The 13,702-nt window shown below is 39.4% G+C and overlaps 2 protein-coding genes across 3 annotated transcripts in view; both read left to right on the forward strand.

Moving 5' to 3' along the window:
* Positions 1-13,702, forward strand: part of Sh (Potassium voltage-gated channel protein Shaker) — a 135,308-nt gene that overhangs the window by 55,146 nt on the left and 66,460 nt on the right. The window lies entirely within an intron of this gene.
* Positions 9,772-11,226, forward strand: LOC108083333 (uncharacterized). Its single transcript, XM_017179076.3, has one exon. The coding sequence runs from the start codon at positions 9,826-9,828 to the stop codon at positions 11,224-11,226; it is 1,401 nt and encodes a 466-aa protein (XP_017034565.3). The 5' UTR covers positions 9,772-9,825.

The raw sequence follows: 13,702 nt of genomic DNA on the forward strand, positions 1-13,702 counted from the left end.
TTTAAATATTTGTTTATGTTGAATTTTTGTGGCAACTAAATGCCAAAATTCCCAATTAAATGCCAGCGAGTGAAGCCAAGAGGCTGCGGCTTATACACTTGGCAGATGATGATCCGTTCGGCTAAACCATTCAAGCAGATCCATCAACGGCGCTGCTCTTTCGACTTTTCCACCCGCTTTCCTCAGAGTTTTTCCACCCACCCTGCACTGCAAAACGCTTCTCGTTTGTTTCCTTTTTTGTTTTTTGTGTTCGTGGCAATCAATTGGCAAATAAAAGGCAGTGCCAGGAATTGTTGGTATGAGGAAAATGCATTAAAATGTTCTTTTTCGCGGAAAATTCACCCTCCATGCAAGTGGAAATGGATTAAACAGGTTGCAAAGCTAAAAACATTAGACATTGTTGATATAAATATTAAAAAAAAAATTAATAAATATGATTAATATACTCGAAAAATGTATGGAAAAGCATTTATTGAAAATCTTTGCAGGGTGTCAGGCACTTCGATCCTTGCGTTTTTATTTCTCTCTTCGACTTTGATTGCTTTCATAGCTTTTCCTTAGGTTTTTTATATTTTTTTTAAACAAATAAAGAGGCGCATTAAAAAAGATATTGTCGACAATTGACGAAAACAGGGCAGCACGGCCTGCTCTTTACGCAATCTTTCCATCTCCGCCTCTTTGTGAGTGAAGTGAAAATGAAAATGAAAAACGAGTGAAGGTCGCTGGGTGTGTGTGTGTGTGTGTGTATTGTTAATATAGTGACGCTATAAACGCACTCTATATGATGTATGTATATGCTTTGTATCTTTTTCCAACGAAATTCATTCACTTCATCAGCGCTAAAGATTGAGTATCTCACGGTTCGCCTGCTGCTTTGTATCCCATGAATGCAAATACACAATATTTATGATCGATTGAGGCTGTGCAGGAACTGCAATTTCTAATTGCGTCGGAAAAGGTACATACATACATATATACGATGTAGGGGAAAATGGGAAATTATGGTATTGTTCTCAATCGATTTCCACGGTTGCATGTCATTTGTGTAATCGATATTTCCCCTTGGGTTTGCCGTATTCGTTTCTGGGTGGCCCTTCCATTCCACTTGTTGCTGTTTCGAATCTTTCAAGGGGTTTCAACCATTTTTGGGACCAAGGCCGAGGCCGAGGCATCCGCCTCCCCATTTTCCCTGTCCCTTGTTCCTGCTTTCTCTCTCCCTCCCCTCACCCTTTGACGAATGCAATTCGAGAACGCTTCACAAGACGCTTCTTGGCCCTGGCACTAAGTGATTGGTTAACGATTTCGGTGAATAATTCGCTTATGCGGTACCCTAACTCACGCAGAGGTTTGCAATTTGCTGCTTAAATGAATAAATATATTTTTTAAAAATAAGGCAACATTATAAATAAATCATCAAAATACATAGTCTTAGGGTTAGGTTATTTGGCATTGCTTAAATATTAATTTAAACAATTATAATCATAATTCGTATTTAAAAACTCCTGAAAAGGTTTAAAACTTGTTGCTAAAAGGACTACAAATATTTTAAAAAATTATAATCAATTATAAATAAATTATAATTATACCTAATTTTAAGTTTAAATTACTGGGCATTGCTTAAATATGTTTTGTAATGATTTGCAACCATAAATTCATTGTTTTCAATTTCTTAGCCCGCATAATCGAGGCATTTTCCGACTGTTGTTTCTTTGGGTCGTCGCTGGCCGTTGACGTTGCAAACGATTTGCGTGAAAAACACTTTGCAAACGCGCATAGATGTCCGTCCACACAGACGGACAGACAGACATACAGTTGGAAGACCACTCACCCACTCACCCACACTTCCTCCACTTGGAAAATGGCTACAGTAGATATTGCTTATATGACGTATTAGTTTCAATCAAAACTGAAAAATTGTTTGACATTTGACTCATCATTTTCCACACTATTTAAGTTTAAATTTATGGCTGTTTTTTATTTATAATTTATAAATCATTTTTAAATTGTAGAAACATCCATAAAAAACAATAAGATGATTATTGGGGGGTATTTATTTTTATTTTAGGGTTTCATTAATGATTTATGGCATAAGATTTTAAGTAGAGCTTTGAATTTAATTAAATTAATTAGTTAATTTAATTTTAATTTTTTGTAGTATGTAGTTTTAATTAGTTTATTTTTAAAGAGAATTATTATAATTATTATATAAAAAAGACCCGAAAAAGTTCTTAAAAAGTATTAAAAATACATACTTTGAACAAAAACATATTTTTTAATGAAGATTTAAGCTTATATTATTTTTTTTTTAAATTAGTTAATAATATAAATATATTTTTTAAGTATCTACTTATTTATTAATGTCAGCTTAGCCACTTTTATCCACTGTATTCCTATTGGTACATAGCCTGGACCTATGTCGCAGTCGCAGTCGCTGCCTCTGCTGGCGCCTTAGATCCTCGCCCCCCTTAGGCCACCCCTGTCCCCCTCAGCCGGCGTCACTGCCAGCGCTGGCAGAGCAGCGAGGCCGGCGAGCAGAGCGATCTTCAGTACCGCGCACGCCGGTGATCGCTTCGCACTTGTTTCCAAACCCCAAAAAAAAAAAAAAAAAATTGCGAGAAAAGCCAAGAAAGCACAGAATTCACGCAGGAATTACAAAAGAAAATCTGAAGAAAAGTTACAAGAAATCTAAAAAAAAGAAAACGGGCAACCAGAGTTCAAGAGAGTCTATCCCCTTTGGCAGCGCCACCCCTGTGCGTGAATGCAATTTTTGTTTTTGTGATCGTTTCAAAGTGAAAAGTGAAAAGTGAAAATTCCAACTCGGAAAATGATGTGAAAAGTGTCGCGTTGGTCGCTGCTTGTTTTATTTTCTTTGTTGTTGTTGTTGTTTTTATGCGTTGATGACGTTGTCACTCTCTATCTCTGTCCCAGTATCTGTTTCTCTTGCTCACTCTCCTGGGGGAGCTTATTTTTTGAAATTCTTTATTTTTTTTGAGAGTATTTCTTTTTTGTTTTTTTTTTTTTTGTTTCGATGATATTTCTTTTTGTTTGCTGTTGCTATTGTTTTTGTTTTTGTTGTTGTATTGTGTGTGTGTAAGAAATGTGAAAAATGTGTGCGACAACTGTGGGGTGGCCCCACCGCCCCCCCCTCAACGCCACCTCTGGCGTTGCGTGGAAAAAAAGGCGGCCGCGAAAAAAAAGTGAAAAATAAATGAAAATTGTTTCGTTTCATTTCTTTTGTCATTTGAATATAAATAAATATATACGTAGACGTCTGTCTATTTGTCTCGCCCCAAGCAAAACGGAATATACATACATCGGCTGATCTCTCCCTATATGCGACCAGATATATGTACATATGTACATATACCGACAGCAGACGGAAAAACAATCAAATTGTTTAAAACGAAAAATTAATAATAGTAATAATAATAATAATAAAGAAGAGTAATCAAGAGGAAAAGTGAAAAAGCGGGGAGTAGGTCGATGAATGGATCGCCTGCATGGCCCACATCACGACGACGCACGGCAGCTTAAGCCAAGCGCCAAGGTAAGCGACCCCCCTTTGGCTCCGCCTGTGCCTCAGCCGCTGCTGCTGCCGCCAACGCCAACGCCAATGCTGCAGTCGCCGTCGCTGTCTGCGCCCGTTTTTGTTTTTTTTTTCATTTTTGTATTGTGTTTTTTTTTTATGGATCCATGGACCAACTATATCCCGTGGTATTATCGTTTAGGGGAACGTGTCTTTAATGCCCGTCACTCATTAAGTTGGGAAACATGTTTGTCTATATACTGTTACTGATGGGTTATGATCAGCATAATGTTTGGGGTTTATTTATACACGAAATTCTTGTATTTTTAAATTAATTTAAAATTAAATATAATGTTTACATTAATTTTTTTATTTTAAATATTGTTTTTCGGATTAATAATCCCTTGTATTATGTTTACATATCAATTAGAATATAGTACTCCCCCCTTAAACTATATAGTACTACCCTGCATATCCGATCTTTCCACATATACATATATGTACATATATTGTGTTAGCCACGCGCTTTCTTATAATCATTCTTCGTCTGCCATTCTGCATTTAAATTTGGTTTTAGTATTTTCTAAATATTTACTTTGGAGCGGGAATTTAGAACCTGGCGTTTACGACTCGGGTCTGCAGGTGCCCAGGGAAGATGGATAATAAATTATCAATGGTAGATTACTATATATATATTGGGATATATTATAATAGTACCTGTATTTATTATTCGTAGTTTGTGCCGTGTTTTATGCTTTATATATTGTATTTCTTTGTTGCTGCCATCGATTGGCGCTGCAACTAATTAACGTGGTGCAAAAGCTCATATGCCGTGCATATGTGTTCACCCAAGGAGTGGGGGTGGGGGGCGGGGGCGGTGGTTGATGATTATTAAGACAAAGGGTCAACCTTGGCGGCGACTTAAAATGCGCTAACAAGAGCGCTCCCATGTCTCCCGGGTCTTAGGCCCCCTTTTCCTCTCGCATCTTCTCGTTTAAACATAATTCTTACTCTTAGTTCCCCTCTCTCTCTCTCTCTCTCTCTTTCTCTCTCTGTGTTTCTCCTTCTTTTTCCCTTCTCCTCCATCTATGTCCAATTCTGGCCGTTTAGTCCTCTCTTTCTACACCGCAGCTGCACTCTTCCCACTTGCATTTCCGGATTTGGCCAAAGCCAAGGTTCACCCCGTTTGAAAATTAAATTAGAAAGCAAGACTTCCAGTCTGGCACTAAAGGGGACCATATAATACACTATCCGACCGATCGGTTAATATATAAGAATAAATGAGAGTTAATGCTACCATATGATCAACTTAAGGGCTAGTTCCATGGGGAAAATATTGATATTCCGTTGGAGAAGTGTTAAAGTGAAAATATTTCTGATCTTCGGTTAAAATTAATCAACACTTAAATTTTTTTAACAAATATTTAACAGTTTTTAACAGATATTTTTGGTTATTAGTAAATATAAAATTTATTTACGAATATTTTACACATGCAATTTAATAATAAATAAAATAAGACACGCTTAAATTTCACTAACTAACCTCTGGTTAATTGATAATCTTGAAAAACGATTAACCACCGGCTAAAAAGTATATTAAAGCTTTAGGATTAGCCTTTGAAAGGGTGTGGAGATCGGTGTGCTCGCTCGCCTGGTGGATGGGTCAACCACCATATGGGCTCGTGAGATTCCAGAGAGGCAGAGACAGATAGTGGGAATTTTTTCCAGCAACCCACTGACCCACCAACCCACCGACCACCCACCTTCACTGTGGCTATGCTCGCCCCCAGCGCTACCGCACTTTCAAGTGGCGCGCGCGCCCGTTCACATCGCACCCACAGTAGCCACTACTGGCTCTCGGATTTGCCCAGGTGGAGACGCCATCGCCCAGGTGGATTTAGTGCGTCGCGTGTGGGGGGGGGCAACCGAAAATTCACAAAGCTGGTGTCTGGAATTATGCATGCGGCGCCCACAGTGCGCTCGCCGGCCGAGATGCGTCACAAGAAGAAGAGGTAGAGATTCTCCGGAGATTCAACGGGATTCTTTTTTTACAAGCTGAAATTCAATTTAATTTTTTGCAATATTTTTTGTTAACTGTGTGTGCGTGTGTGTGCCTCAAACGAAACGATTTTGTTTGGAATAATAAAAACGGAATGGCGGCAGGCAAAAGCAGTTCGTCATGCAGGATAATTTCAAAATGATGTAAATATATGACACGATTTTTAACTCCGGGTATCTGTCGTATCTGTATCTAGTATCAATCTATCTGTAGCTGATTTTGAGCCGCTTTACCTTAGGAATATTGCTGTTGCTTAGTGAGTTGGATTTGCTTGTCTTTTCTTTTTGTCATTTTGTAAAAGTAGATTCTTTTTATGGCAACTTTTAATACAAATAAAACGTTTTCCTTTTATTGAATATAAATTATTTTCAAATATTAATTCAATTGTTCAACTTATACATTGTCTTAAAAATGTATATCCCGTATTATATCTTAAAGAAAATCCCTGTTACTCTCTGTTCTTTCTTGTGGAATCCTTGCAGACTTTGTCCTGGATTTATTTATTTTCCCTTTAACTTTTTCTTTTTTTTTTTATTTGGGCCAATTGAAAGGAGTTCCAAAGTTGGCAGTTGAAGTGGCAAAGCGGATATGTTGGACGGCACGAAACAATCCCATCAGGCCAACTCCGACCCCTGGCTTTGATTGCCACAACCTTGACGTGAAGCGGAAATATTTGCCCAGCACTTTTCGCCTTCTGGCTTTTCTTTCTCTCAGTCATTTTCCGTTTGTGTTTTGCTTTCTTTTGCGGTTATTTGTCGTCTCTATATATATAGTATATATATATATATATATAAATATATTTCCACGAAGCATTTTTTAATTGATTTGCCTTTGTTTTGTTGTCGCCTTCATCGTGGCCATGACCAGTTAGCCGCAAAAATTTCTCCGTAATTTCACCGACTTTCCCTGCATTTTCTCTTGGACTTCCATACACACACGCACAGCGAGGAAATGCCATCAATTTTGTTATTTTTAGCATGCAAATCGTTTTGTCAGCCTTCAAGGCAGATGACTTGGCCAAAGGGGGAAGCCGAAGTGAAGTCTCCTCTCAACCAACCATCCCTCAATCCATCCATCCATCCATCTAGATGAGATTTCCAGCTGGGCAAGATCCCGCAGCTGCATCTGTGGGTGGCTTCTCGATTTATTTATTTGTTTGTTTTCCGGCTAGTTGTCTCCGTGGAGGCTTCACCATTGTCAGCGTCACATGAGCCAGGGCAAACATTTGATCAATAATATTTTGGAGAACGCTTGACTTTCGCCATGTTCCTCTCACGTGCCGTGACTGCTTATTAGCCCTGAAGGTTACCAGCACCAGCTGAGTTAAGTTCTAGTTTTACAGGCAAAGAAAAGTCGGAGTTTTCCTTATATTTTGGAAAGAAAAAGATTCTATTTGTATGTCTTTGGGTAATAATTAGTAATAAATATTAAAGATTAGGAAGAAAATCAGGAAAATCTCGGATACTTTCTTTTTTATTCAAAGCCTAAGTTTCTTGAATTTTTGTGCTCAGTGTTGGGTTCAGTTTTTGCCACATGGTCGCCTGCCACTGTTAACCCCCCTTGGTCACCGAACCACTGACACTGGGCCAGGCCAGGCCAGGCCAAGCCAAGTTGGGGCAATTTGCATGGCAACAACAGAAACGGATAATAATAAAGAACAAAGAGCCGGCCATGATCCATGGTCCAACATTGCGTATGCGTCATATGCTTCATGTTGCTCCCTTTGCCTTCGACAAATTGCAAGTGCACATGCAATGCCCGGCAACAATTGTCCTTCGTCCTTGCTTGTAGCTTGTGGCTCACATATGAAAATGATATTGGAATTTAAATTTGAATTTGATTTCAGAATACAAATGGGTGTTATTTAAGTAGCAACTTGCAAGTGTTGAATGGGGAAGTTGGGGAAATATTAAAGGAAATTATTTAAGCATTAATAATTAAGAACTTTTTAAGTTATATCACAGGCTCAAATAGAGTTTATCTCAGAGGAAATTCCGAACATAATTTGTTCTTTTGAATGCTTTTAAAAGGAGTATGGATGATTGCCCTTGAGAAGGCTCAGAATTGAACGCTTTTCAACCTCTGGTCGAGGTCGGGCTGCATATAATTTACCAGCCTACACTGAAACAAAAAATATATATAAAATTATTTGTTAAATTGAAATATATTCCCTTAAAGTTTATACTACATTTGAGTAGAGTGTATCCTTGATTAAACTAATTTCATTGCCAGCCTATTGAGAATTCTAAGGCAAAAGCAGGCAGAGGCGTCGCTGTGAGCCTTAAACTTTTACCTTTAAAATGTTAATATACAATATTTAACTAATAAATAATTGAAATATACAATATTAAAATAATATTATAAATATTATATTAATATTAATTAGGGAGTTATTAAGTGGACTTTCTCTTCTCTTAATCCAATTCCTCCAAGTGCACTGCTGCTGCACACACATTAACATTAATCGTCAGGCAAACGCACACACATGGACACGTACACTGAAACTGTTACGAAACCGAGGGAGCAGCAAGCGAGAAAAACAAACTACGAAAATGACGAACGCGACAACGACAACATCGCGACAGCGACTGCCTCACAGACGACGACGACGACGACAACTACAACGACAACGGCACGAAGCCGAATTGAAATGTTGCCCTCGGCTGTCAGAGTTGCACTCACACTGGCTCAAGAGCTCACAGTGGCGGGCAAACTAATAGGGCTTTTATTTATAAAAATGAAATGAAAATGAAAAGCATTATGGAATAATAATATATTTTTATATAAAATTAAAAAGAATTATATGAAATATATATAATCAGGCTGCTTCAGAAAAGGTTTAAAAAATAATGTAGAAAATAATATTAAAAATAGTAAAAAAAATAGTATAAAATATAAAAATTATATAAAGAACTATAGATAGCTTATTGTATATAAATTGCTGGCCACGACTGTTCACCACACAGTCACAGTTGGAGTTCGCGAGCTTTGGCCTTTGTTGTTTTTGCAAGTTGAGTTAAAGTCGTGCTGCCAGCATATGTGTGTGTTCGGCAGTGTGTGTGGTGTGCCTGTGTGTGTTACCGCCATCTGCAGCATTTAGTTAAGTTAAGCAATGAAGTGAACCCAACTGAACCGAAACTGGCCGAAATTGAAACGACGACAACGATTCCTCATCGTTGCCAGGCATATACTATATAAAGGATATACATGCACGAGGATACGACGGGGCTCAAGTGGTGCTGCTGGCTTAGATTTCTGGCCGATTGTTTGGTTCTGGTTTTGGCCTCCTCTTCATTTTTTGTGGATTTTTTTTGCGGCGCTGCTTGGCGAGTAGTTTGTCCCGGCCAGCCAGGAAGCCAGGAAGCCCAGTTAACAGAGCGAGCTCTCTCGCTGTCTCTATCGCCAGGACTCGCTCTCTTTCGCTCTCCCTCTGAAGGACTCTCCCCTGTGTGTGTGTGCGTGTGGCAACTTCGTTGCTGCTGCTGCTGCTGTTGGCTTTTGGCATTGTCAACAACGCGGCACAAAGTTCATACAATTGTGACACGCGGCGCGTTAAGCACGTGGCTCTGACTGATAACACAAAAAAATTAACAAAAAAATTAACAAAAAGTTAACAACAGAAACATTAATTAACAAACACCAAAAATTATAATAATTAAAAACGAAAAACTGCCCGAGGAAACCGAATTTTTTGTTCAAGTGCTCAAGTTTTAGTGTGTGACCCGTTAGGCTTGAATTAAATTAAGAGAATTTTTCATTTTTTTGCGAGTGGAAAGTGCATGGAAAACTGCCATGGAAAACAGTGCGATTAGCTAACTAGCATTTTCTTTTAGTGACAAATAACCGAAGCAGTGCATTCAACTCGCAAGTTGGATGCGTTCCAAGCAACAAAGCCCCCAATATTTGTGTGATTTTTTTGTAAGAGAACGAGGCGGCTTCCTAAAAAAGCTATTAAAGTGTGAAAAATTCGGGAAAAATATAACAATTTTAAAGCCAAGAATAACTGTTACAGAAAATAATTAAAACAACTTACTTAGATTGTGAAATACATAAAAAATGAAACCTTATAAAATCATTAAAGTAGAGTTTCCAATAATAAACTAACTCTTAAAGTTACAGTTTTAATTCCAATTCAAAATTTTATAAATATATAATTAAAAAACAAACTTAATCAAAAGTAGACAATGTTCCATAAACAATAATTACAACCAAATAAAAACTCCCCTAAAAAGCAACAGCAATGAGCAGCAATAATGGCAATGACCAGGAGCCAAGAGCAACGCCAGCAGCAGCAGCGGCCACATCAGCCGGAGCGGAAGCCCATACCGCTCCAACCGGAAACGGAACCCGGTTATCCCGACCTGCCACTGCACCGGCTAGCAGCAGCAGCAGCAACAATAACAACAACAATAATGCAAACAGCAACAGCACCAGCTTGTACAGGGTCAACCTGAGCAACCTTAACAATAATGGCCACCTGCCGCAGGCCAGCAACAATAATCACCATGAGAGCAGCACCACCAGCCACAGCACCACCTTGGTGGTTAACACGGGTAGCATGGTCTCAGCACAGGCAACTCCTGCCGCAACAGGAGCCACTGGCAGCAGCAGCAGTAACAACAACCACATCTATGTGAATCCACACAGCTATGACAGCAGCACCAACGGCAGTGCCAGTGGCTCCACAGCAGTGATGTTGCCACTGCCACAAAAAGCAACAACATCGGCAGCAGGAGCAACATCAGGAGCAGCAGCAGCAGTAGCAACATCAGCAGCAGATACCCTAAGCAGCACAGGTGCCATAAGTCGAATGACCGGAACAGGAACCCTGAATGGAACTCTGACAGGAACCGGAAATGGAACCTCTACCTCCACCACACTGAGCACCCTAAACACATATCTATTTCCCTGCGGCGCCGATTCCGCCAGCAGCTGTGATCTGGACAGCAACTTTAGCCAGATGCTGGGCGGCGGTAGTGAGGGAACTGGTACGGGCACGGGCAGTTCCCTCAGCCAGACAACCTCAACGGCCCCGGCGGGACTCGGTCTGGGTGTCCAGCTGGGATTGGGCTTCATCAATAGCCGGCGGCGCATACGCCGTTTGTTTGGTGTGGGCGAAATGCCCACAAATGTGACCGCCACCCCATCGACGCCTTATGCGGCAGCTCTGAGGAGACGCAGCTCCCAGCTGATGCAACTGACCAAGAAGCGAGAGAAGGAGCTGGAAGATCTAGAGCAGCAGCAGAGGATAGCCACAGTGGCATCGGCGAATGCAGCCTTTTTGGAACGCAGAGAGCAGCAGCAGTTGCAGCAGCAGCAGCAGCAGCAGTTGCAGCAGCAACAGCAAATGCAGCAGCAACAACAGCACCTGCAGTTCGTCAACTTTAATCCTCTGCAGCCGGAGATGCAGAAGAAAAAGAAAAAGAAGCCACCAGGACCACCGGCACAGGCACGTCAACAATCGTCCCGCACCATGGATGATCCATTGATGAATCGTCCCAGGAAGAGCACGCCCGCCCAGCAGAAGAAGAAGGAGAAGCAGCCAGAGAATCCCTATGAGAAGTACCCAAACATCACAAAACCAAATCCAGCACCCGCAGCTCTTAAGCCACTTAAGCCTCACAAAGAAAAAGAATTTTAAAAAATGAGAATAAAAAATTATAGCAAAAAAAGAAAAAGAAAAAAAAAAACAGAAAGAAAGCTTAATTATTGATTTACGCCCTGCCATTTATTCGCTTCATTAAGTTTGTAAAAATTTGAATAAAAAGATTATCAATACCTGCAAATACTTAGTTTTTAATTAGTTTTGAAAGTCGCTTTGCTTAATGCTTGCCAATGCTTTTCCAACGCTTTTCCTATGCTTTTCCAAGAGCAAGCCAACGAAGAAGAACTATTTGCATTCCTCTTTCAGCTTCCTTTTTTTATATTTAATTTTAAGAAATCTATAATACTTACAGTTTCAGATGCTTTATAAAACTGAATCAAGCCTGAGAAAGCAGAGAAATCCCTAGAGATATATTTATAATATATTTTTGTTATATATATATTTAATGAAGTGTTATTCAAGTTCCCCGTCTAATTGTTTCTTTGTCGCTTGGGTATAATTCAGCTTTAGTTTTCAGATTCCCTCGGTCCCTCGAGGCGTATGCGTAATTTCCGCAACAGTGGAACAAAAATTACAATAAAATTCTGGCAATTTGTGTGTGTGTCGTCGTCGTTGTCGTCACTTTGGGGTCAGGAGACTGTGAATGAGTCTGTGAGAGACAGAGCCAAGTTGCCGCCAAGTCAATGCCCCAAAGGCAGACACACACAGAAGCCGTAAACGGAATCCAGAATCTATAACCGAATCTGAATCAACAGACAGTAGACGGCGCCAGCTCCGAAAAAAGGGAAAAAATAACAACTAGTGTAAAGTAAGATATATATATATATATAGGGAAAATGTATGCATAGTCATCTGTGCGTCTAACTGGAGCCACCATAAGTCAGCGTCCGCCCCTAAGTCTCGCATTGCGTATACGCCACCGAGTCCCCCTGAAGTCCCCCTGAAGTCCCTTCTGTTAATTGCCGTAGGTCAGCTAAAATCAGCGTTTGCTCTCGAGGATCTGCCCAGCTAGACTTTGGTTTTATCCATATATATATATGCTATATATATATATATATATGTATTTACCGCTTTTATGTAATGCCTTGACTGGCTCGAGGGGGGTGTGGACCTGGGTGGTGGTGTGGAATTGCTTTAATGTGGCTTGCGTGTCGCCGCCTGTGAGCTGTGCCCTTTGTTGCTCTGCTTTTTTTTTCGCTTGCTTTGCTGCTAAAAAAGAATTTATGTCAATGCCAGAAGCGACAAACAACAAGCAGCGGGAAAACAATAACAGAAGCGAATATTATAATGAAGGGGGAAGTGGGGGTGGGTGTGGGAGTGGGCTGAAATCGGGAGTACTGACTTGGCCCCAAACATTACTCTGCAGTTTCAGTTAATTGGCAAGGCACACACACGCAGACACACACACACATAGATTTGGCCAACACGTGGGCGACAAAAAAGGCAAGCACTGAGAGAAATATTAATGGGGAAAAATATAAATTGAAAATGAAATGGGGTTTCTGGCCTGTTACCTATTTTTAATATCATTTATTTATTATTATTATTATTATTATTATTATTATTATTATTATTATTATTATTATTTATTTATTTATTTATTTATTTATTTATTTATTTATTTATTTATTATTATTATCATTATTATTATTATTATTATTATTATTATTATTTTTTTTATTATTGAAAATATAAAATTTTATTGATCAAGTCATAACTTGGCCAAAAATGCTTTTATTTCAATTCGGAAAAATGTTTTGAGTTGGTTTTTAATAGATTAATAAATCTGCATACTTTTATTTTAAAAATTCATTTATAATTTTATATAATTTTAGGGAAAATAGAAACCTACAAAATCTTTAACTATATATTTCAAATCTTTTTCTTATGATTTTCAAAAGTCACATATATTTTGACTTACCATTTAATTATTATTTATTACAAAATTGTAAATGGTTTAAACAAAAAAAAAAAAAAAAACATTCGTTGATCTAGAACCTAAGGTTGTTTTTTTTTTAATTTTAATTTCTCAAATTGAATCTATATTTCAAACTCGTAAAAAAAGGACCCTTAGCTATTTTTTTTGGGTTTGCAGTAATTTGAATTTTCTCACGGTGCAATGACAGAGAGAGGTAGATGATGGAGCTAACGAAGGCAGAGAAAGAGTGCGAAAGGAAAGTGAGAGAGAGAGAGAGAGAGAGGAGAGAGAGGTTGAGCGAGAACACGCGACGCCAGCGTTGCGACATGTAGCCGCCATTTAAATTGCCCGGCAAGGCGACCTCGTCCCCAGCACCCGCCTCCTCTTGTTCCCTTAACACCCCCGCCATCCATTGCCACCCTTAACCCTGCTCCGACCCGAACCCGGACCCGGACTCAAACCCGGAATGAGACATGTTGCCCTTGATTTGTGTGCACGGCATGTGGCGGCGTGTTGACTATTTGCATTGCATGTCCACACACACACACACACATATATATATATACAGCCTGCTGCGTGAGTGTGTGAGTGTGT

The sequence above is a fragment of the Drosophila kikkawai genome, chromosome X, assembly GCF_030179895.1.
Source record: "Drosophila kikkawai strain 14028-0561.14 chromosome X, DkikHiC1v2, whole genome shotgun sequence".
Lineage (NCBI taxonomy): Eukaryota > Metazoa > Arthropoda > Insecta > Diptera > Drosophilidae > Drosophila > Drosophila kikkawai.